Source organism: Mastomys coucha, unplaced genomic scaffold, assembly GCF_008632895.1.
Source record: "Mastomys coucha isolate ucsf_1 unplaced genomic scaffold, UCSF_Mcou_1 pScaffold20, whole genome shotgun sequence".
Lineage (NCBI taxonomy): Eukaryota > Metazoa > Chordata > Mammalia > Rodentia > Muridae > Mastomys > Mastomys coucha.
Genome location: NW_022196903.1, coordinates 48,029,601 through 48,055,547, shown reverse-complemented (window position 1 = coordinate 48,055,547; position 25,947 = coordinate 48,029,601). Strand labels below are relative to the sequence as shown.

General features: G+C 44.0%; 1 protein-coding gene across 1 annotated transcript in view; it reads left to right on the top strand.

Annotated features, from left to right (window-relative positions):
• The first annotated feature begins 19,975 nt into the window (after nucleotides 1-19,975).
• Jazf1 (JAZF zinc finger 1) overlaps nucleotides 19,976-25,947 on the top strand; it is a 323,397-nt gene continuing 317,425 nt past the window's right edge. Inside the window, exon 1 of the mRNA XM_031381937.1 lies at nucleotides 19,976-20,464. Within this exon, the coding sequence (XP_031237797.1) occupies nucleotides 20,350-20,464 (115 nt within the window). The 5' untranslated portion in view covers nucleotides 19,976-20,349. The remainder of the gene's footprint in view (nucleotides 20,465-25,947) is intronic.

Sequence of the window (25,947 nt, the reverse complement as noted above, 5' to 3'; positions counted from 1 at the left end):
CTTTTGTCATCAAAAGTGGCCAGCTGCCCTGTGAACTCCTTTCCTGCTCAGGAATCACTTGTCCTTGTCCTTGTCTTTTTCTTGCTTGCAGTTCACTGATATTCCTGAGCCAAGTTGGGCGAACATTCTGGATTAGTTATGTCTGTTGCTATGACAAATACCTGTCAAGAGTAACATAAGGAGGATGGATTTATTGTGGGTCACAGTTAGAGGGGATACAATTCAACATGGCAGGGAAGAGACATGGTGGTGGGAGAGCTGGGTAGGTGGTCACACTGTGACCCCAGTTAAGAAGCAGAGAGAGGCACAGACTGCCTCTCTCTGTCTCTCTGTCTCTCTGTCTCTCTGTCTATCTCTCTGTCTCTGTCTCTGTCTCTGTCTTTCTCTCTCTCTCTCTCTCTCTCTCTCTCTCTCTCTCTCTCTCTCTCTCTTTCTCTCTCTCTCTCTTTCTCTCTCACCTTGGCTTGGTACTTCCCAGGGTAGGTCTTCCTTTATCAGAAAAACCTCTAGAAACACAGACATCCCCAGAAGTCTCTCTTAGGACCCACCAAGTCTCATCAAGTCAACCTTGAAGTACAACCATCACAACTTCTGCTTCATCCCACTGAATTGAACTACCTGAGAAAAGGAAATTTTAAAATAAAAGGTTTTTATCACCTACAGTTTCTAATGCTGCAGTGGACTAGGTAAGCATTTACTAAATGTTCATTAAAGCAAAAGGCCAGTGAAACCAATTTTAGACTTTGACCTTTAGAACTATAAGATAATAAGTATGTTGTTTTGAGCAGAAAAGTTTGTGTTGATTTGTAATAGAAGCAATAGGAAAGCATTGTGCTTATTTCACACATATAATGGAATACTATACAAGCATTTAAAGTAATAAAGACCATGTCAATGTTTTTGAATGTAAATGTCTTTGAGATGTATTATTTGAGAAAAAAAGGCAATGTCCAGACAGTGTGAATATTATGGTACTCTGTTGTTATATGTATATCACATATAACAACAGAAAGCAAGACAATATAACAATAGAAAGCAAGACAATGCATGACACCCCTAATCAGAAAGTCCAAAATTCAAAACTCTTCTATAGTTGACATGAAACCCCAAGTAGAGAACTTTACACCTGGCATCCTGAGACTGCTGAATGTCAAAATACAGGTGCAGGAATATTAAAGTTCTTTTCAGGCTATGGCATTCATAAAAATAAACAGATGTTGTATCTCAACTTGGGTCCCATACCCAATATACCAAAAAATGAATATGTTTCAGATAAGGGCTCCTCACCTTGCTTGTGATGACCATTGGTAAGAGGCACCCTGTTAGGGGAGTGGTTACTGTTACAAGAGAGTCTTTTCCCAGCATACTTCTCTATGCTCTATTACATTTTAGAATTTTCACTGGGTAGAAAGTCATTTTCCATAACCGAATTCCAAAATCTTGGGAGACAAGATAAAGAAAACACACACTCAAATGGCCCTGTGCTTGCAGGTACGCTGCTCTGAGCATCTCAGACAGCAGATCAATCAGATTGCCTAATGTAAGCAATTAGCTTTGTGATGTGGGAGCTGACAATGTGTGCTCCCTCAGAAAAAAACAGACTTTTGGGGAGGTCATATGGAAACTGTGAAAAAATGCCTCAAGATCATTGTCAAGACTTGATAATTAATGTAGCTACATCTTTAATAGTATGGCCAGAGGATGGGCATGCAGAGAGGACAGCCAGAGAATACTGGGGTTGAGCAAGCTAGAAATACAGACCAAGAACCCTAGGAAAGTCAGCAACAGCTGGCTTTTAAGTATGCACTACGGAGGAAGGGAAGCTTTTGGCAGCCTTTCCTCAAACTAGAGCCATTACTACTCAGGTAGCCATCTCTCCTACAGGCTTGGAGGTGCTGCTCTAGGCAGGGGCTCCTTCTATTCTCTGCCCAGAGAACTAGGTCCATAGAGAGAATTTGGCAATTGTGGCCTCACAAGAGTGTAAAAGCCTCAGAGTTGGGGGTGTTTAGTAGTATTCATGCTAAAGGGTGGAGAACATAAAGGGTTTATAAAGACAATCTTGGGTTGGGGAGATATAGGTGATGCAAAGGACTGCTGTGACAGAGTACCTGAGAAAAATGGCTTAAATGAAGATGTTAATTTAGAATTTTAGTGCTGCCAGGTTCTTGCTCTGGCCTCCCTTCTGTGTATTCTGCTGAAAGAGTTCAGACAAAATAATCAGAGTAAGAAGAGATGAGGGTGGACAGAGGCAAAAGTGGAACAGCAGAACCCTAACACTAACCCTAATACTAACCCCTAATGTTAACTTTAAACCCAAAACACTAACTCTAACCCCTAACTCTAACACCAACCCTAACCCTAACCCTAACCCTAACTCTAACTCTAACCCCAAAACTAAAGTCTAACCCCAACCCTAAAGTCTAACACATAATTCCAACACCAACCCAATACTAACCGCTACCATTAACCCCAACACTAACCCCAACCTTAAACCTAACCCTAACCATACCCCTAACCCTAGGCCCAACCCTAACCCTTAACCTGTAACTCTAATCCCAACCCTAATACCAACCCTAACTTCTAACCCTAGCCCCAATCCTAAAACCTAACCATAACCCTAACCCTAGCCCCAACCCTAACCCCTACACCCAAACTCTAACTCCAACCCTTATCCCTAACCCAAACCCCAACCCTGACCCCAACCCTAACTCCTAACCCTAGGCCCAATCCTAATCTCTAACTAGAACCCCTAACCCTAGCCCCAACCCTAACCCATAACCCATAACTCTACCCCCAAACCCAACTCTAACCCTTTCTCTAACCCCAACCCTACCTCTAAACCATAACTCTAACCCTTTGCCCTAACTCCAACCCTAGCTCTAACCTCTAACCTAACTCATAGCCCTAACAACCCCTAACCCCTAACTCTAACCCCATGGAGTCTATACAACAGCCAGAGACCATTGTGCCCATCTGTGTGCCTAGGTAAGCTCTATACTATATCTATACCACTTTCCAAAGTCTCTGGAGCAGACAACTTTCCTGAGAGTCTTTTTTCCTACCAGGTGACTGACAGACCCATTGGGATGAGCTCATAAGGGCAGACACAATGATGAGCTTCTATTCTTTACAAGAAAGACTCCCCTAGAGCATATCCCAGGGCCAGAGATATAACTCAAAATCTATTCTTTTGACAACAACAAGAACAAAAAATCTCACGCAACAGAGTAGGTTAAAATGAAGTAAAGAAAACATTTTAAAAATATCTATAAAATAGCTATGCTTCAGTGGGAAAAATAGCTTTTCCATAAATGGGCATCAGTGAAGCCCTCCTGTCCCCACCTTTCTTTCATATGATATTTAAGATCTTTAGAAGGCAACTGTGATGATTTCTTGTCTTTATATGGCACTTCAAATTCTTAGGAAAGGCAACTAAAATTACTGTGTTTCCAGGATGTAGGGGTCAGGGACAAAGCTGATTATGACACCTCAGTCCACCCTCAATGGACTTACCTGGCAGCCATGAAGCAAGGGATTGGAAGGAAGAGACAGGGTTTCTTATATCCTCTTCTAGGGCACACCCCAGTGACCTAACTTCTTCCACCAGGCCCTACCTTCTAACCCATCACCTCTTACTGCACCACTTGCCAGTGACTGAGTTTTCAACATGCATCCATTAGGGGTGTTTTAAAATCCAAACCATAATAAGTAATGACTCCTGACTCACGAAATTCAAGACTTCTTGAAGCAAGAGGAGTATCCTGAGGTCCTCAAAATCATGTTAAATACCCCTCAAACTTCACATTACTTATCTGTAAAATGGAACTAAATCATGGGCCCTGCCTCTGTGGTGAAGGTGATATCTGTTGCAGGATTTTCCCTTCCAATTACATTAATGCAGAGGAGGCCTGTGATTGGACAGGGGAAAGGGAGGCGGGGAGAGGGGGAGAGCATCTCAGAGGAGGAAGAAGAATTAAGGCTGTGGACCCGAACCCGATTGGTGCTTTCCAGCCACAAGTAGCTATGATTTCACAAGGTTAGAAATATTGACATTAAGCTTTTATCATTATCATTTGGCTCTGAAATCACTGTATTGGCATCTTGTAAACTGTGATATTATTGATACATAGATCTGATTGGTTAATTAAGCATTAAGAGTCTGATTTTACTGGATTACTGGGTATTGTATTATCAAATCTCGAGGATGGCAGATCTATTTGGTTACCAGAGTGTAGAACTGACAGTTACAGGGGATTATAGTAGAGAAGAAACAAGTGGCTTGGAGAACAAGCAAGCCAGATGCTGTGGGGACTAGCCATGAAGAGTTGGCAGACCGAGGCAGGAGTGCGGGAAGTGTGGTCCCACTTGGCAGAGACTTGGTTGGTTCATTTTTAAATATTTCCCGCAACAGATATCTCCCAGAGCTTGCCCTTGTACTTGGCAAGTAGACTGTCATAGTTAGCTTTAGATGTTGACTTGACATCCAGAGTCACTTGGGAAGAGGAAACCGTAACTGATGAATTGTCTCCATCAGACTGGGCTGTGGCCATGGCTGTGAGGCATTATCGTAATTGCTTATTGATATAAGAGATACCAAACTACTGTGGTGATGCCATCTCTGAGCAGGTGGTCTAGGGCTGTACAGGAAAGCTGACTAAACAAACCAAAGTTAGTATTAAGTTAGTAAGCAGCATTCCTCCATGGCTAATGCTTCAGTTCTGCATCTGGGTTCCGACATTGGCTTCTCTTGATAGCGGACTAAGTTGTTTTGGTCAGTGTTTTATCACAGCAACAGGGAAACCAAATAGGACACTGACTTACTTGCTTGTCTAAGTGCCATGGTACTAAGTAGCTTCGTAATCTCCACAAGTGGCTTTTCTAGTGGGCTTGTTATTGCCCCTATGTTAAAGATGGTGAAGCCAAGGTCCAGAACAGGCAAACAGTCTGTCATAATGTTCCAAGAGTTTGGTGTCAGAGGCAAGGACTTTGAGGGTTCAAAACCCCAGGCCAGTCCCAGTCTCACACTCTCTGTCTGCTTCCTGCATATCAAGATGTAAGCTCTCAGGTACTGCTCCAGCACCATGCCTGCCTGCCTACTGCCACCACATCCCTCCCATGATGACCATGGACTCACCCTTTGAGACTCTAAGTAAGTCCTCCAACTAAATGTTTCCTTTTATAGACTGCCTTGGACATGACTCTTCCTTCGTCTCAGCAATGGGACAGTAACTAAGACAATGACCTAATGTTCTGGACTTAGAAGGATTCAGACAAGTGTCCCCCAGCACCTGTGTCACTGGTAGCTTCTGCAAGGATGGTGGGTATAAAGAAAGGATGCCACCTGAGAATATCTGGAAAGATGGCAAGTCTAGATCCCCTGAAGTGCTCTGTGTTTCTGCCTCCTGCCATTTTTCCACAGTAGAAGAATCTAGGTGAGCCTAGGGTGACTCCCAGCCCCAGGGTTGAAGCAAAGGGGCAGTGAGAAAGCATAGAATTGCTGTAAAGAGTGGCTAGATTATTCAGGGGCGGGGAGGTGGTGCTGCCAGAGACTCACATTGACAGTGGCAAGGTTGGAAGTGCTGTTAGAGGGCTATCTTACAGGGATAAGTCAGAGGAGACATGACAGAATTCCTTAGCATCAATCTACCTCCATGCTCACAGAAGCCTTTGATCCACTGAAACAATTCACAGAATTCAATGTCATGTGAATAGCTGGTTCTAGGTGGAGTTAAGAAACCATGAGAGGCCAGGCAGTGGTAGCGCACACCTTTAATCCCAGTGCTTGGGAGGCAGAGGCAGGTGGATTTCTGAGTTCAAGGCCAGCCTGGTCTACAGAGTGAGTATCAGGACAACACAGAGAAACCCTGTCTCGAAAAACCAAAAAGAAAAAAAAGAAAAGAAAGAAAGAAAGAAAGAAAGAAAGAAAGAAAGAAAGAAAGAAAGAAGGAAGGAAAGAGAAAGAAACCATGAGAGGTTAGAGGAGGTTAAGAGTATATACTGCTCTTGCAGGTGACTAGTTCAGTTCCCAGCACCTACATTGGAGAGATCATAACTTCCTGCAATTCTAGCTCCAGAGGAACCTTCTCCCTCTTCCAGCCTTCACCAGCACCCACACACATGACAACTCCTACCCCACAATACACAATATACACCACTAAAATAATGTATTAAGACATAGAGAAAAATGTTTTTAAGCTATGTCACTACTATAATGATAATACCAGGGACAACGAGAAGATAATTAGTTATTAGTGCAGCACAGAAAGCATTCTTTTAAAAAGGATTCATTTATCCAGTGAGCAGTTAGATCTGCCCTTTACATGTGAGCAGCTAGCTCTACATGCTCCTTGTCTTTTTTCCTACTGCCTTAATCTTGAGTTTGCTTCAGTTGTATGCCCTAGGGAAGTTGGGCTTTACCTGAATGATTCGGGTTGCAGTTGACCTAAAGCACTTCATTGTTGTTTTGCTTTCCAAAAGCACGTTTTATTGGCAAACACTTACTTTTTATTCATCAAATTTGTTATGGAAAGGGAGTGGGGGATGGTGATGGGATGGAGCTGTGGCTACCACAGGGAGCTTCTTTCTTGCTCGTTCACAGGAGCAGTGGCATTTTCACCAAGGTGACAGGCAAGGACAGTAAGGAAGTGTCTATGAACTGATGACAGGTTGCCTTACACCTGCTGAAAACTGATATTGAAATGCTGGGGATTTATTAATTTAACAGGTAGGCCTGCATGACTCTAGAGTAAAGGGCAGGAGGAATCCTCTTACTTGTTCCAGCACACTGCTAAGGTTCTTTCCTTTCCTGCTGTGATAAAAGGGCTGAGAGCTTAGATATAGTGACCTCTCCCAAGTATCACCCTATGGACTTCTTAGTATTAGCGTAGAAGGGGTCATTCTGCCACCCAAGGCTGGACTCCATAATAGCTAACATGACACAGCCTAACCTTTACGACCGTGTAATTTGAAGAAGCTGTACACAAGTCTTCACATAGGCTTCCATTCAAAAACAGTGCAAAATGTTGACCAAACCCAGTGGAGTATTACACTGAATGAGCAATTATATTCGACTATGAGAACTTGACACCAAAGTGGTCATGATTTAAATAGACAGAAGCTCATTTTTCTCCCTTAGAATGAGAATTCCAGATGAAAGCTGTCTGATATGGCACTGCTAAGCATTATTCTAGACTGTGGCCTTTACCCTAATGTTCATAAGTTCCAACTATCACACAGTGCTCTTAGAAACATAAGGAAAGATGTACCAAGAGGAAATGGTGCTCAGCAGTTAGTTGAGTTAATGTTTTAAAGATGCTTTCCAGAAAACTACACTCAACATTTTCTTCTTCTGAGCCAATGATCATAACTGAAACACATTGTGACCATTTCTACAAGGAAGGCTGAGAAATCTTAAGTTTAATTTGGACTCATTATTTCCCTGACAAAATCTGTTTCTAAAGAGCTAGATTCAGAATAGATATTAGTTAGGCAGCTGCCATACATCTGTGAATAGGCGGAAATATTGAAGGTGACATGTCAGCAACAATACTGTAGAAGTCTTAGAAGATGCCTGGGAGCCTGGCTACCAGCTCCCAGGAGCTGGCAGACGTGAAAGACTGATGATAACACTGTGATTCTAGCATGTGTGATTCACTTGTCCAAAAGTGAATGAATAACACTGACAGTGGGAACATGGAAACCAAGTCTGAAAGCTGCTGGCCCTTACTCCAAGGATGGAGCACATGACAGATGAAATGGGAATTGGGGAGGTAAGAGTTGAGTGTGCATGAATCTGTTTTTCAGGCAGAATTGTTTGGTTTTAGGAAATGAGCATTTAAATGAGACCAGTATGTCAATTAAATGCATATCCACCATCTCTGACATCTCCAAGTAAAACCTTTCACACCTAACAAACTGCTTGTTAACTAAGCCCTGGGTGTAAGGGACTGTCAATGACTGAAATGCAGGTTTAAGACACAATAAACAAACAAACAAAAAATTACCTTGTAGTTGTTGGAAGCACACTATGAAGGTCTCTGTGCCCAAAGATGTTCAGGAAAATCAGAAATGTTAAGCACACAGGATTATCCTTTCAAAGGAATGGATGTAAAACCTGTTTTTCCACCCAGAAAGCTGTAACTTGAAGGTGACTAATAGCCCAGTGATCTCTGTTATCTGTTGGTCCAGGCCATATCTAGTACCTACAACCAGGACTGGAGATAGCTAGTAATCTAAATGACCCTTATAACTAGGGGTTCCCCAAGCTCCCACAACCAGGGCCAGAAGGGGCTAATAATCCAAGTAGCCTCTATCCTGACTGAATGACTGAGACCAGGCTAGATCCTTCCTTAGACTCTTAAGCTAGTACAGGTAGCCTATCTCTAGAACCTATCTGGCTTTTTGGGAGAAATGACATGCACCCTTGAGTTGAGTTTCGATGTAACTGTGCTTCTCTGTGCACTGGGGATTGTATTTCACCCGGAAACTTTTTCAGAGCTATACAGTGTTTTGTGTTTAAATTGGTTGTTAATAAACCACCTGGTGTTGGACACCCTGAAGTCTTGATTTCAGCTGGCAATGTCAACCTGAACTGAATTTTCATTCTTACCTCTTCACAGTTTGCTTCCCTGCCTACCGTGATCACCTGCATCATCTGCAGGGTCCCCCTCATGTGATAAAAAGAAATTATACTAAATCTTACTGCTGGTTTCATCCCTATATTGAAAATCTTAATGTATGTCTTTTGTTGAAAACGGTTCGTACCATCTCCCATATCTTCCATCACACACAGACACACACACAGTTTCCTGTTCTTTCCTATCTCTTTCCTCCTAGCTGTGACAGATTACCTGACAGAAGAAACTTAGCAGGGGAAAGATTTACCTTGACCCAGTGTTTCTGAGGGATTTCAGTCTGTCATGGCAAGACACAGTGACAGGACACAGTCCATGATGGTAGGAGTGTGAGGTGGAAGTTTCCCACATCTTGGCTAATCAGGAAACAGAAAGCTCAGGCTTGAACCAGAAGCAGGGTATACACATTGATGCTCCAAGACCGGCTCCCATCACGTAGGCCTCACAACCTTCAAAACCCTGTGGGCCAAGTAAGTCCTCCAAACATAAGTCTGTGGGAGATATTTTAGATTCAAGCCCTAAAATCCCTTACCATTACACAGGAGGTCTGGAAGTATGCTTATGTCATGAAGGCCAGACTAGGGATGTCAGGCATTCAGGGTCTTAGACTTACTTCCATTTTTAAAAAGAACTTAAGATAATTTAAGTATTTTTTTTTCCTAAATCATCACCTTAAATTGCCATGGCTTTTTCTTATGCTTTTGTGCATGCATCTGTGCACGGTGTGTGGGGGTGCTAGGCATGTTTCTTTTATTTGGTGTCTTTTCCTAGCAACAATTTTTTCACTTACTGTTTGTAAACTTCTCTGCTCTGGTAGCACCAGAGCCCTTTGTTTATGAGGCTGTGAGAAAAGTAAGGGCCTGATGATAGGAATCTAATTGAGTCATTCCATCTTGGGGAAGAGCTTAACACAGATATAGCCATCTCCTACACTGACAAACATCCACTCAGAGCTTTCCCCATGACAGAGCCTTCCCTTGACCAAGATGTGCAACATGTGTGTGCCTCCTTCAACAGGCTATGAGCTCAGCAGAAAGAGAAGACTCAAGCTCCTGCCAAAGAGATCCCTGAGCACTGATCCCATCCCATCCCACACACGCTCTCTATGCTCTGTGCCATTATGAATGAATTTTGTCAGACCCTCATACCACTGACTTTTCTCACACAAAAAGACACATGCGACTGCCAAGGCTATCGGTGGACTCCAGGTAGTAGTAATCAGAGCTCCAAGTCAGGTACCTCAGAGCTTTCTCAACTCTGCATTGTGCCAAGCCAGCTTTGACCCCAGGCAGAAGCCCTCTGGTTCTTCAAGTATCTGCCGGTATTTACTGGTCTTGTGTGCTTCCTTGTGCAAGCCAGAAAAGAAGCCCCTGTCTTGATAACTCCTAAACAAGAGCTCTCAGTTGAACCCAACCTCTGGCTGTGTGCCACCCCTGAAACAATCATTTTGGCAGCAAGACTCCATCTGGCTGTGGTGCTGAAGCCCTAAGCCCTAGTCAAACAAGACAAAAACAAGCAAACAAATAGGACTTCTTCACGCTTCCCACAGAATGGGGAGGGCTTGCTGTTGCTCCACCCCTCTGAGGATCCCAGAGAGGATGCTCGAAAGCAACCTCATGACTTCATGGTGTCTTATAAACAGCACGGAGGCTAGTTTAAATGCAAACTTCTCTCCTAAATCATACAGTTCTGCCTCCCTTCTATCACCATCGCTGACAATCCCCCTCTCCTCCAAGAAAACCAGAGCAATGTAATTAGAAGAGATGAGCATGGTGCAGCACCTGTGGCATTAGATTCCAAGACAGAATCTCAGCGTCTCATCTTTGGCCTGTGTTCTCTTTCCAGCATTCTCAAAGCAGGGTATCGTTTCATGCCTGGGAGCTGGGTAGGAGTTGTACTCTCCAGTTTGCAGATAAAGAAGTCTCAGAGACATTGAGTGGCTTGCCCAAGGTTAATGGCTTGCAAGCAATGGAGTTTGTGTTAGGACCCAGATCTTTTTAATGCTGACCTTTTGTGGGGGAAGCTCTGCTTTGATTGGCCTCTTGGACCCACATGTAGAATAGGAAAGCTAGGCTGCAAACTTGATTGTGGTTTGAAGGGATGAGAAACCCAGTGGTGTGTGAAGAAATTCTTCTGCTGCAGGCTCACCAAATCCTGCAAGATGGAGAAAAGAGAGAAGATCCTCCCAACTTCGCTTCTGATCAGTTTTTCTGTTATCATTCCTCTGCTTCTATCTTGCATGCACTTATCTGGTAAAACTTTCTCAAACCCAATGCCAAGCACTTCCCATACCTTGGTACCACTCGAGAAGACATCAGGCATCTTGGGAAGGAGAGATTAAGAATAAGAGAGAGGGGAGGCTGCTGCAGAGGAGTGGAGAAGGGGGAGAAAAGGAGCATGATGGGAAAAGGGGAAAAGAAACTACACATGAATTGGCTCTGTCACCAAAGACTCCTGTAACTTAAAATGCTAGCTTACTACATAGTTTTAAAGAGAAGGTACATACTTTCAGTGTTGTGTGACAAAGTATAGACCAATGAATGAGGATATTCAAAGACCGAAAAGCACAAACCCAGTAAGTGAAAGGTTTGTCACTTCTTTTAAAGTGTAGATGGGGACCACATGGGCAGGAGAAAAATATCATCTTCTATGGTACTCATTTTAGATCAGTGGTTCTCACCCATCCTAATGCTGAGACCCTTTAATACATGTTGTGATCCCCCAATCATAAAATTATTGTCCTTGCAACTTTACCATTTCTGTAATTTTGCTACTGTTGTGAATAGTAACGTAAATATCTGTATTTTCTGATGGTCTTAGGTGACCCCTGAAAAGAGGCCATTTGACCCCCCCAGAGGGGTCAAAACCCAAAGGTTGAGAACCTCTATTTTAGGTTAAATTAGTCTGCTCATAGTTTCTGCTTAATAAAATCTTTCCCACGATTCTGATCTGCAACAAGGAGTACAGCCAGCCACGGAAGCTCATGGGGCTCGTCGTTCTTAGCCATTCCTTTTTGTACGGTTGTCACTGAAGCAGCTCTGGTATCACCTTGGCAATCTGGTTGAGAGCAAAGGCTCCTTTAAATTACTTGCACAAGGAATTAGATTGCATCTAATCTCTTGGTGATGAAAAGTTGAGAAATAATGACTCTGGATCCTCACAGGCTGTTGAGGTGATAAGAGTGAGCTGAGTCATGGAAGGACTGAGAAACGTTGCAATCTGGGGGGTTAAGGAGCCAAATGTGGCCTGAAGGTTAGACTTTGAATTTCAAATGGCCCCACAATGTCCATGTTCTGAATGCTTGGTCCTAAGCTAGTGGCACTATTTTTGGAGGGTTCTGGAAACCTGGGAAGGTGGAGCTTGCCTTGAGGAAGTCATCACTGGGAGACAGGGGAAGACCATTGGAGTGCATTATCCTTGCCCATACCATGCCTCCCTCTGCTTCCCAGTCTTTTCCATCAGGTGAACAGACTCTACCACAGGCTCTCAACATGATCAGAGCTGCTCTGCCATGGCTTTCCCGTCATCTTGAATCAAACTTTCTGAAACCATGGGCCAAACAAGTATTTCCTTAAGTTTTTGTGTCAAGTAATTTTTGTTATAGCAACAAGGAAAGTAACGAATATGCCATATGTTAAGGAGCCCCCTCCGAAATCCTTACCATTCATATCACACACATGTGTAGCCACTTACTTCTTGTCTCATCATGTCTCCTGTCTGCTTCTTGTCACTTACCTCAAACTTCTGAGTTTGAGATCTCTAAATTAAGCAAAGACAGTAGAAGAGAAAAGAAGACTCATTTACCTTGGCAAACACATATTAGGATAAAATTATAGGAAAATAAATTTAATTGTAAGATCAAGGGGCAGAGAGTTCTTCCTGGAGAAATTTCTGGAATCTGATTTGTTTTCTGGAGCATAAAAGTAGTTCCTACATAAATTGGCCATAAGTAAGGGATCAAGCTGCAGGGCCCTTCATAATGGACTTGAGTGGGATTGTTTGTTCTGTGACTCTGGGAGCTAAAATTGAGGCAGGATATATGACTGCCAAACAATTGACTAAAAACAAAAGTATTACAATTATAAAATAGGAGATCAAGACAAAAGCAAAAGGATACTTTTTCTCGGTGATGGGCAACACCTGTTTCCCATCCCACTCCAAACTATAACTGGAAGGCAGGGAGTGAAGGTCGGGTCAGGTGGGGAAAGAACAAAGGAAAGGAGTCTCTTAAAGTCTTGCTTCTTTATAAATCTTAGTTTCACATAAGGCATTTGTATCAGTTTTCTGTCATTGTAGCAAAATGTCTGAGATAGTCAACTTAGAAAGAAAAAAAGTTTGTTTTTAACTCATAGAGTTAGAGTTGTCAGCAGTGTCAGCAGTGTTAGGCTTGCCTGGTGCTTCTGGGCCTGTGGTGAAGTCACACATCATAGTGTGAGCACGCAGTAGAGGAATCTGTCCAGCTCATGGAAGCCAGGAAGCAAAGAGAGGAGAAAAAATGTAGTCAGTGTCCCAGTATCTGCACAACTCATATTATCTTAATTCCATTAGTTTCCACACCTAAAGATTCTAGCATCACCTGCCAATACTACTGGCTGGGGACGTAACATGTGGGCTTTGGGGAAACAGCTGAAATTCAAACTGCAGTAGCAAGACTAGGAAACAAGCTTGGCAAGAGGAGACAAAGTCTTAGTTCCTGAGAGTTCCTGATGGAGTCACAGCCTCTACAGCAGCGGTACCCAGTGTGGTCCTTTGCAGCACCTTCTATATCCACTAGCAAGGTAGTATGAGTTTGGCACTCTGCTATGGGGAGAAATGAATAAATGCCTGTAAAACACATGAGCATGGTTCTTTCTACACAAAGAGCCCAACTTCTCTCCAGATTTGAGGGAAGAGAAGGAATATCCTTTACAACCCACAGATTCAAGTATGGATAGTAAGTAAATTTTGGACTTAGAGGAACCTGAGTCGAAATTCTAGTGCCAGAACTTAATAGCTTTAGGGTTTCAGCAAGTTACCTTCTTGTTTTTCCTCTCATCTTTAGTTTTGGCATATTTCATTTGTCAACCTTCCAGAATTCAAAAAGCTGCTGTATGTTAAGACTCTTAATCCCATGGGCTGGGAACCAGTGCCTAGCACAATAGCAGACACTCGGTGAATGGTGGTGACAGTTATTTAAAATACCACCACAATGAGCTTGGCTATTTGTGAAAGAGAACGGTATCCTAGTCAGTGTATAACAGGGCAGCTAGTGTCAGAGCTCGTGTCATGGCTGAACGCCTCCCTGCTTATCATTGTCTAGCTGAATAGCTTTGTCTGGATCGGCAGAGACTGGGAAACAAGTGGCATCAAAACAAAGGAGAGGAATATTTCAACGACCGTTATGAGCACAGCACAGTGATTGGTACTAGATCTTACAAAGCTCTTGCCAAAGGTTGGTTTGTAATCATGGTAAGAAGTTTCTGTTGTAATCTATCCAATGTTAACGGTGACTAAGGGCCATCTTTCACTGATGGTGTCTAAGAGAAGGACATAAACAAATTGTTGGAAAGGTTGCACACTGAAAACTAAAATCTCTGCATACTGCCTTATCACAGTCCCAAGCAGTCCCATTGCAGGTACAATGGCGGATCCCTCCTTTCTCAAGGAGGCATGGTGTTCTGCTATGCTTTCTGCTGCTTTGATAAACAGCATGACCAAAACTTGGGGAGGAAAGTGTTCATTTCATCTTGCGTTTTACAGTCCATTGGCAGGAACAGGGGACAGGAACCATGGAGGAACATTGCTTAGTAACTAGCTCAGTTACCTTTCTTATATAGTTCAGACCCACTTGCAAAGGGATGGCACCGCCCACTGTGGGCAGTGCCGTCCTACATCAATCAATGATTAAAACTGCCTCACTGACATGGCCACAAGCCAGTTGAGAGTCCCTCTTCTCAGGTACCTCCAGGTTTGTATCAAGTTGACAGCTGAAGCTAACTGACACATAGTCAAAGATAGTGGCCTCCAAGGTTCAAGGCTTTCCTCCAGGAGGTTAACAGGCAAATGGATGAAGCTAAAAGGCCTCTAGGTTCTGGGTTAAACAAAAGTCAACTTTTTAAAAATGTCTGGTTTATTTTTAGCATATGTATCATATTTGAAAACCACATCTGTATGTCATTTATAAATAAAATGTAAATATTTATAAGAGGCTGGTTCAAATTTTCACAGTGCAGGGGAGGAGTCTAGCAAGTTGGCTCAACACTGGGTAAAGGTGCCTACTGCCTGACAATCTGGGTTCAACTTTCAGGACTTACAAAATAGAAGGCAAGAACCAACCTGAAAACTGTCCTCTGGTTTCCATATGTGCACTCTGGTTCATGCCTATCCACAAACATATTACACACATACAAAACAGATAGTCATACATTTTTGTAGATTTTAAAATCATAGACACACTAACACTTCATGTTCATTGTGGCACCATTCACAATAGCCAAGGTATAGAACCAGCCGAGATGTCCAGCTACAGATGAATAAATAGTGAAAATGTGATACATATCCACAAAGGGGTTTTACTCCACCATGAAGAAGAATGAAAGCATGGCATTGGGAGGGAGATGAGATGGGGGTGGGGGTGGGGACTGGAGAGAATTGTGCTAAGTGAAATAAGCCAGACCCAGAAAGACAAATGCAGATAATGCAGAATCTAAATATATACATACAAATCATAAAACATATATACATATACAGAGAGAGAAAGAAGAAGAAAAAGGAGGAGGAAGAGAAGGAAAAGGAGGAAGAGGAGAAGGAGGAGGAAGCCTGGGAAAGGAAGAATAGCTCCAAGGGGAAATGGGGTAGGGAGGGTGCAAGGTGGGAAGAAAGGCATACATTCCATGTTTTCTCCTCTATGAAATGCCTCGGTGATACACTAACTAAAAAGTAACTTAAAAAAAAAAAAAAGAAAGAAAGAAAGTACTGCTCTTAAAAAAAAAAAAAAGATTTAGAACTTTTGGTCTAGAAAAGTAAGATCACCAAACCAGTGGTGAGGCTGCAAGGGGGCTCTGCAGGGAGACCGACGATTAGCACCTGCCTCAGCAAGGGAACAAAGGGGACATCCTAGAGGTCTCTTGGAGGAGGTGACAGGCTGGCTTAGTTTGGTGGGCATGGAAGAAAGGAAAAACATTCTAACTAAGTTGTACATCCAAGGCAGGCTGGCCTATCTGAACAAGTGAGTGAAGTTTGAAAACTGATAATTTGGTTCATCTTAAGCTGTCAGCAACCCAGGGGAAACCGCAGACAGCAAGGCTGGGAGGGGAGGCTTCTGCAGAGGTGGGTTATCAAAGTCACTGAAGAAGAAGCCAAGTCAGAGAATGAAGGTATGGCTAGGAGACTGAAGCCTGGGAGATAAGATCACGGAGCTATGTGCCTGACTTGGTCCTCTAGTTCAGTCTCCTATTAACACTTGTCCAAGGCCTGGAAGGAACAGATGGCAACAGCAGACTTGTGAAACCTCAAAACCTCAGGACAAAAACAGTTCTGGAAGCCACTGAGGGGATAATAGTCATCAACCATGCATTGCTGGGTGATCATCAATAACAGGGTATAGGTTTGGGCAAAGGGTTATGCAGCCTTGGAAAAGCAACCACGCCTTACTGTATCCTCCATAGCCATCAACAGAACTTATCCTGGAAGGAGGGGGGATAAGTAGATGCCACAGCAGCCAGGAGGGCAGTACATGGGTTTAGTCACATCACCCACAGACAACTCATAGGACTGATGTAAGAGGATCTTGTAAAGCCCCTGTCGCTATATATGTCCTTCTCAAATTGCAATCCTCACATCTTGCCACAAAGACTTCCAGGATACGCAAGTCCTGGGTCTGCCCTTCACGCAGTTCCCTAGTGATGTGCTGGACTAAGACATGTCATTGGAATGAAATAGCAATTGCTTGACAGCTCTTGTGAACATGATTTTAAAAATCTGGCTGCACCAGCCTGAGAAGCAGTGATTGCTCCCTTCAAATGCTGGTGGAGTGCAACCAGACTGTTACATCAGAACTGCGGTAATTGGCTGGGGATTTATTAATTCCATCCTGGAGAAGTCTGGGAAGAAGCTGGCAATGAATGTCATTACCATGTGTATATATATAGTAAGTAGAGCAGAAGCAGTCAGGTGAAGCTCAGGAAGAATGCTCACTTGAGTGACCCAGGAGAGAATCCTCCTTAGTGTAAAGCCAACCAACCCTCACTAGGTAAATACACCCAGGGAACCAACTGAGGAGGATTCACCTGGTTTTTACTGTTTGCAGTTGTAGGGATCAAACTCATGGCCTACCTACATTAGGCAAAGTCAGATTAGTTTCTGAGCTGGAAAAAGGTCAGTTTGACAAACTCTGTTGCATAAGTGGGCAACAAGAGTGCAGAACAGTAAAGGTCCTCTTTGGAAGAAGGTGGGGCTTAAGGAAAATGTGCCATCTCTGACACAAGAGCCACTATAGGTGGAAGTGCAGCCTTAGTTCTTAAGAGCTGGCAGGAGGGAAGCATCAGACCTTGGTAGAGGCAGCTGCAGACTTACCCGAGCTGCCCAAGATCTCACAACTCATTCATCCTTCCAAGTAGTGGGGGCAAAAGGAAAGCCCCCAGCCACTCAGAAGGCAGTGGCTAGTAAACTTGAAAAGCCCTTCATGAAGGCCTGAGAGAGGACTCACATCGGGTTTAAAATTAGAAGCCCACCATTTATATAGTTGTCCCCTTTACAGCACTGATACAGGTCCACCTCAGGCACAGGAAATGACTGGGTATCTTGAAATCCTTGTATGGAAATCAGACAACTGCACAACAGGTCTGCTGGCTTTCAGGAGGTTCTATGAAACCACTGTGTTCCCACCTCCCTGGCAGCTGGCCATCCTGAGGACCCTGGCACACTAAGCTTTAGGAGACTCTTATCTGTAATGTTACTTAGCTGCAAATCATCAGTAGTGCCACCTCCTATCCTATGGCATTACTCTACACCCCAATGTAGCCAACTGGCTCAGAGGGGTATAGCGCTCCAGGGAGAGGCCAGCAGTTTCCAAGGATCTTAGAGGCAGAGAATGCGTGTAGTTCATGGCCACTCTCTTATCTGACTCTTCGGTTCTCTTGCCACCCTGCCTTTTTTCGATAGCTTTACTCCCACAATCGAGACAGATAAATCTTTTCTCAAAACAGAAGTGTACCAGTCTCTTGGAAGCAACAGGATGAAGTGCTTGGTTTACATGTTTTTATAGCCTAGACATAGACTTTATCTAAAAGAACAAACTTGCAACAAACATTTTAAAATGTAATATAGCACAAGGAAAGATTTCATTGCAAAGCATTTATTTTTCATTTGTTTGCTGTGGTGTCCCTGTGGTTTGTCCTGTTTATTACTGCTTTCGTGTGTATACAAAACCAGTAGACTTGAAGATGTAAAAGATCATGATTTTAAAACACTGAAAAGGGAAAGAAGTGTGCCAATTAAAAGAGCAGGGTGTCGCCTAAGCAAGCTTCAATTCTATGCTAAGTTGTAGTAATATACTGATATTTTTTTCACAAAATGTAATAATGGTTTGAAACACATGAAATAATTTGAACTCTTTGAAAATTATAATTCATTTTATAGTTACTTTGGTTCTTGACATTAAAAATAATCAATGTGCTCAATTTGGCTGACCAAGCTTTTACTTTGGCAGGCACACTTTGTAACAGTAGAGGGTAGGGGCTGAAGGTAGCTGAGGTGTGTACTAATAACGCCCAGCCCCTTTCTTCCTTCTTTCTCTTATACTCTCCTGGCCGGTCCATGAAGGAGTTCTCTTGCTTGAAGCACCTCTGGGCCTCCTACACTCTTTCTGCAGTTGATAACTCCACATGGAGAGTCATTCCTTCTGAGAACAGAGTTGTCACTTCAAGGCTCGGGGGGCTCTCCCCCAGCTGCTGCAGTTGGGGTGCCTAACATCTCTAAGGAGGCAGTTCTGGCATCATTCTTGGCTGGAGTTTTCCCATTGCATTTCCACGTCACTGGGTGCAATGTCTATCTGCCAGATATTCTGCCTGCTCTCAGCTAAAGGCCTTCCTCCCTGGCTGGGCAGCTGGGCACACTGCACAGTTGCCAAAATTCTAATTCAAGATGTAGAATTCTAACTCCTGCTCTTTAGACCCTTGTCTGGCCCCAGTTTCCAGCCTAGAGGGTCCCTGGCTCATTATCAAGCCCTTGGGTGCCCTTCCCCCACCCTCACTTGGTCCCAGGAAATTATTCCTGGCACCAAACTGAACTTTAATGACCTGCTGCCCCAGCCCTGCTCAACTCAGCTCTCCCCTTAGCAAATTTGTCACCTTGGAGGCTCGAAGAAGCGACAGACCAGACAAAAATGTCAACGCGTGAGAGAACTCAGCCTCAGTCTTTGTGACTAGGAGATTGTGAAATTTTTCTCCGGTGACAGAAGCACTACATATGTCTGTATTTAAATTTACACAAAGTGCCCTAATAATCCTATTATTAGAACTAACACAAGTGGTATATATAGCTTAAAAAGACAGGATTGCTATTTTCCTAGGTATATGCACCAGAAGGTAAATGGAATTGTTCTAATGAAAAATGCTAAATTCAGAATGCTTGAATAATTTTTTTTTTTAAAAAAAATACACCCTCGAATGGTGCTCCTTGAACACCTGGAAGAAAATATACACTTTGTAGGCAAAATGTAACCTCAACTGGGGTTGTAGACCAGAAGAGAATTGATTCTTAAGAGGCTAACTGGTCAACATTATGGATTAAACACTCACAGGTTGATATAATCCTAACTGACTGGTGAAATCTTCTTTTTAAGTGAAAATCGAGTATGCTTTGACTTTCGTTTCCAAACCACTATGCTTGCCCTTTCTTCTTCGGAGCAGCACTGCCAGACCTGAGCCACAGCAAGGGTGCAAGAGGTGCAGTAATTTGGGGTAAAGAAATCGAGATTTTTTTTTCTCAGAAGAATCTGGGAGAACAAACGTGATACATATGTAAAACACAGTCAAATGCACTTGACAACCAAGCACTCTATTTTGAAATTTAAATAAAGCTAAGATTTTTCTTCTGGCCTAGGGGGAAAGCTTCATTAAAATCAATTAGTTACTACTAACCTCCAGAGAATACGGAGTTTTTAATTTTTTTTTTTTTTAAATGAGAAAGTTTAAAGAACAAGGTGCACACAATTACCTTTCCTGGGTCCCTAGTGAATGCCATTGTCACACCTAGACAGGTGGCCAAGTGCAAACAAATGTCCCCAAGAGGGCCGGGTTAACTCCCTGAGTGCTCATCTGGGGGAAACCATGTGTAATTAATAGAAGTGTATCTATTAAGAATGAAGTGCACATAACCAAGGGAGGCTCCAAGCGGACTGCAGGCACCTCACACGGTGAAGGGCAGGCCCAGGGACGTGAAGTTGGAGGCGGGAGCTGCCAGGTGAGGCCTGGGTCGCCGAGGTTGGGGCCCGCACAGCTGCAGGCGCGCGCCTGCTCCCTCCTCCCAGCCGCGGAGTCCTCCCCGCCCCCTCCCCGAGCTCCCGCCGCCTCCCGCTGCCTCCCGGAGGCTCGGCGCTGCGCTCCACCTCGCGCCCCCTCTCCTCCGTCCCGGGCTCGCGCTGCCCTCCCCGCGCCTGCCCCCTCCCCGGCCCCTCCCTCCGCCTCCGCGCGCGGCGCTCGCAGAGCCGACTCCGGGGGGCTCTCGATGTAGCACCATGACAGGCATCGCCGCCGCCTCCTTCTTCTCCAACACCTGCCGCTTCGGGGGCTGCGGACTCCACTTCCCCACGCTGGCCGACCTCATCGAGCACATCGAGGACAACCACATCGGTGAGGCCCGGGTGGGCGGGGGGCGGGCGGCGGGCGAGCCCCGGGGTGGCGCGGGCCGGGCGCCCGATAAGGTGCGGGCGTGGAGGGCCGCGGGGCGCGGGGATGGCCGGCCGCGGGGTGAGGGCGGGCGCGGGCCGCGGGGGGCGGGTGCCGCACGCCGCTTCCGCCCGGCCCGAGCTGTCAGGCTGGCGGGAGCCGGGGAGGCGCCGCCGCGGCAGCCATTCCGCTTCCTCCCCCGCCTGCGTCCTGTCAGCGCCGGTTGCTAGGTGTGGCGCGGCGGGAGGGGGCCGCGGCGGCGGGCGCGGGGCGCTGCGTGCTCCGAGCGGAGCGGGCGCGGGGCCCGGCCTGGCGCGGCGGCTGCGGTTCGGGTGGCTGCGGGCCGCGCCCATCCCTGGCCGGAGCGCCCCGAGGCCCGGGCGGCAAAGGGGAGCCCGCGGGCGGCGGGCGGGCGTGTCGCGGCGCCGGCGTTGCGGCTAGGCCGGAGGTGCGCCCGTCCCCGCGGGGCCTGCGCGGCGCGGGCGCGGGGACGCGGGGGAGGGGCGCCCTGCGGGGCTGGTTGTGTCTCTGGAGACCCAGGGACCTTCTGAGTCCTGCGCCTCACGGAAGTCCCAGCACCACGTTTGCACTCTCATCCCTACCCCTGCGGAGGGAGATGGGTCTGGTGCTTCTGGCTCTGGAGACCCAGCCACCTGCAGAAGGTGTGGCCGCTCTCCAGAGTGGCCTGGTGGGTGAAGAGGGCAGCCGGTTGCCTGGGTGAGGCTACCTGTGAATTGCTTCGAGAAGACCAAATGAATGCCATGGATTCGGCCATGTGGATGCAGCTCACGTTTCTGCAAAGTTGAGAGAGTAAATCACGACTGCTGTGCATTTATGCCCGAGTAAAATGAGGCTGAGCCTTATGTCCCTTTGCTTTGTAGAATGCTTTCTCCTTGCACACAGTGGGCGCTTAATAAGCGTTAAGTGCCAGTTTAGAGCGGGATTTGATGGGCCATCCAGAATGGAAGCCAATCATAAAAATTGTCTGCAAAATGCCTTTGAAAACAGAAATCTGATGAGTAATTGTCAAGCTTTGAAAAATTTCAAAGTTTCAAAGTATCTCCTTAATAGCTTTCCCCATCTCTTCTGATAAAAGTGAGGTAAAGGACCTAGCTCTCAAGTTTTGGTGGTCTTAAAAGCGGTTTAATAGAGTAGCAAAGCTGCTGATTCATATCATGACTAAGTAGTCATAACTAAAAATGCTCCAGGTATAAAGTAAGTTTCTCATCATGGCTTAAAGTGTAGTGATGCAGTTTCAAGACGAGTTTTTCTAGTTCATCATTGGACTCCCCTTACTCCTTAAACTAAAAGGAGATGATAACAGAAAACTGTTATCACAAATTCTATACATTTCTGTCGGTTATATCAGGATAAACAGTAATGTATGTAAGTTGAATCAGTAATAATTTTATCTGGTTACTTTCTTACTTAAACTGCTAGCTGATTAAAAGATAATTTAGTTTTAACATGAATTAAACACAATTATTTCTTTTGAGTTAATTGGGAATCAGGTGATTTAGACTCACATTGGTAAATCATAAACCTCTTTTTTGGCAAAAGTTTTCCCAGTATTGTGCATCTATCTTTCAAGGGGTTTATGAATTTTCTAAAACTAAACTTTTAAGTGATGATATATTACTCCCAAAGGTCTAATGATTTTCTTTTAATGGTGAGAGTATTGAAAAAATAAGTTTAAATTGTTTTGGCAAGGCTAACAGTTTTTATACTTGGGAAATAGTTGTTCCAGCAAAGTTTTTGAAAAATAGATGTTAAAATGAACAACCATTTGAATTCAAAGCTTGAAGAGGCTCACTGGAACTGCTCTATGCCTCAGATGAGAAGAGGCCTTCAAAGGGCAGCCGGCCATGCAGAAAAAGATAGGATTTGAGCTCATAAAGAATAACATCTGAGTTTGCTGGTACTGTATAAATATACTTTGGATGAAGAGGCAAGAGTGAAAACACAGAAGTACTCATGAAAGCTCTACATTTTATTATTTATTGTGATTTGCTCTACATGTGATATATGATAAGCTCTATGCATGAGATAATGAGAGGGTTTTTTTTGTTGTTGTTGTTTTAGTAAATGATTTAATATCTTAATCAGCTAGTGGCCCCATTAAAGATTCATGAAGAGACCCAAGATGTATATGTTATTTTACTTTTATTCAAGGGTCTTATTTAGTGTCATATATAACCTTAAGAGGGTTAGAGATATGACTATTCTTTGAATTGTTACCATTTATTTAATCACTAGTCAAAAGCACTGACAGACTTTTCAAAACCCTTAGTTTTCATTATTACTATTGTTTATCATTCAAAGGACCCACGTTAAGTTGTGAGTGACACTCTCTCTAATATGTATGTAGACGTAGCTGCATTTTCATGTGTATGGAGATTCTGATTACTGAGCTGATAGCTTCAGCTTCAAAACACCAGTTTTACCATGCAGTTCCAGCCACAGCCCTTGTTTTTTATCTCTTTCCATTTCTAGTAAGGAACAAGGAACTGACAGAATAAATCTGCTTTCTCTAGTATCTGTCTTGAGCAGTGCCTCTCCTCCTTAAAGGTGCTCCTGAGAGACACATGGCTTCTGATCTCCTCTTTGCTTTCTTTCCTTTCATCTCTGTTTGTTTGGTACTGGAGCTAGGTCCCATCTCCATGAACAACCCAAGTGTTCTAAGCCCAAGCCTTCCCCTACCCACTCACTTACATGGTCTTAAAACACCCTCAGCTGGGTAAGTGTGAAGGGCTAGTCTCTCCACTCCCCGCTATCCCCACAGAGACCTGGTGCTATTTCCTGGTGACCAGAGACACTGCTCATGGTGAGTGGATACTGGAGTTGGTAGAAACACTTTTAGTGTGACAATCATAAATAGGTGAGGTTAAACTGGTGATGAGGAAGCTTGGAAACAGAGAACACTAAATTTAGCAAGAAGGTCATGCCCCAGACTCATGAATGAACACTTGTATCACTGCTGTGAAATCTTTTGGCTCTGGGACTCTGAAAGCAATTGTAGAACCATTATACACCTGCATTTTTAATTTATTTATGTGATAGCCTAGCACTTGATTTTTGCCAGGGACAGTTTTTAAATATTTGTTGAGTTTTTGGTGAAGGAAAACGAAAACACACCAGAGTTTGGGGTATCTTAAATGCTAGTGAAGGAAGATGAATAACAATTGAAGTAAATGGTAGAGTGTTGAAAGGTAGTTAATAATACAGAAGAAAAGTTAGAATAAGGTACAGTGGATTTGGAGTAATGAATGTTCGAATTTTAAGTAAGTGGTCAGGATAGTCCCTAGAAGCTAACACAGAGGTAACAGTCTTAAGAGAGGTGACATCAGTGGGAGCAGAGAGGGCCAGGCAGGGAGATGGGATTATGCCTTTGGAAGAGAGACCCTATTTTGTTCTTATAATGGTGATGAACTAACATGTCTGATGAACTAAGAGAACTAACTTCCCCTAGATGACAAGAGACTCACCTTAGCTGTCACTTATTATGCAGGTTTCCATTTATGGGGCTGGAGTCTTAGTCACAGGAAGTGGCTTTCCCTAGCTAGGACAGGTATCTCTAGACCCAGAACATCACTGGACTTGATAGTTTTACCTTTTCCCTCTAATCCACAGGTGCTTCATTTCATAGAGTAGGCTATCTAATTAATAAAGCCAGAGCCTCTGAAAAGAAACATGAGGGTAATTCCTATCAATAATGTAGATTCACTTCCTTAGATAACTTAATAAATGTTATGGTTTTAATGGGAAAGGTCTCCCATAGGTTCATGGACTTGAATAATTGGTCCCCAAATGGTAGTACAGTTAGTTATAAAAGGCCATGTAACTTTTAGGAAGTAGAAGCTGGCTGGAGGAAGTAGGCCTTTGGGGAAAAGAAGGTCCTCGAGCCCTGTCCACTTCCTGTCTGTGGTTTGCTTCTTGATTGGTGATACAGTGTGACAGGCTACCTCACACTTCTTGCCGCCATGCCAGACTGTACCTCATTCCTTGAGCCAAAATAAATGTTCTTGTAAGTTTCTTTTGTCAGGTATTTTATGTGAACAATAAGAGAAGTAACTATGATTAAAAAGATAACAATACCGAGAAGTGGGGTGGTTGCTATAATAAATTAGATTATAGAAGCCTTTGGAACTGGTTTGCAGGAGTCATGTAGAAGAGTGGGCCTTCAGGCTAGAGAAACCCCACTACACCATAAGCAGAGCTTAATGGGCCATTCTGTTGGGAAGATCAAAATGCTGAGAGACATGTGGAGAGTAGAGGCCTAACTCAGGAACAGGACTAAGGACACTGGCGTTATATTTTGGTAAAGAATCTGTCTTTATTCTTTTTGTATCCTGAGAACTTAGGGAGGTCAAATTCAAAAGCGATGGACTAATTTGTTTGTTAAAGGATATTTCCAGGCAGGGCAGCATTTGGGCTGTGCTATGGTTACTGCTCACTACCCTTTGTCTAGGGTTACAATTAAAAAGAGCAACAAAATGGAGCAGGATGATCTAAAGGAAATTCTAGTTTCCTGAAGCAAGGAGCAGATTTAAGGTCACAGACAAGGCAGGTGCTGAAAACAAAAATCAAAAAACAACGGTAGTAATTTAAAAGGTGAACAGTTAAAGAAAGAGAAACTTCCAATTCTGCACTAGCACAACTGGAATGGTACTAAGGACAAGCTCCCTCTTAGTAAAGGCTCCATCTAATGAAAATCAGATTAGAAGGGAGGGAGCCTGAGCTGAGAGTGCTACCGAAGGGCATCCCTGCCTGAAAACAACTGTCCAGGAAAATGGTTTTGCAGATTCAGCAGCCAACAGACACAGAGCCACTCTAGCTTTGGCCCAGAGGGGCCGGGCTACATCTCAAGATGACAGCAGAACTTGGCAGTATCCTCCGAATTGCTGATTTTAAAGGCTTAAAGATATAAGAGAAAGGGGTTTGGGGAGGAGGGCTGTCATATAGGCTTTTGCCAAGATTCTAGAAGGCTGCTAATGCCAGGCAGTGTGTAGAAGAATTGGCTTCCTGTACTGAGGCCTGAGAGGCCATTGCATGAAACTGGGAAAATGAAAGTCTAAGTTGCAATGAAGACCCCAGTTTGCTAAAAATTTCAGGACCAAAAAAAGATTCAAGTGGTAAAGCTGGCCAGTGCTACCAAGGCTCTTGGAGTCCAGATGATTCTGTCATGAGTGTCAAATGCCAGATATGGAGCTGCAGGACTTGGTGGTTTTCCTCTTAGCTTTTGGTCTTGCTTTGGTCGAATCTTTCCTTACTGTGTCCTACTTCCTCCCTTTTGGAATGGAAGCCCTTATATCATTGTGTGTTGGAAGTATGTAACTTGAACTTTGATATCATGGGCTTAGAGTTAAGATAATTGCCTCTAGAAGAGACTTTGGGATTTGGAACAATGTTGGGAATTTTTTTTAGGTTTATTTTTATTTGTGTGTGTG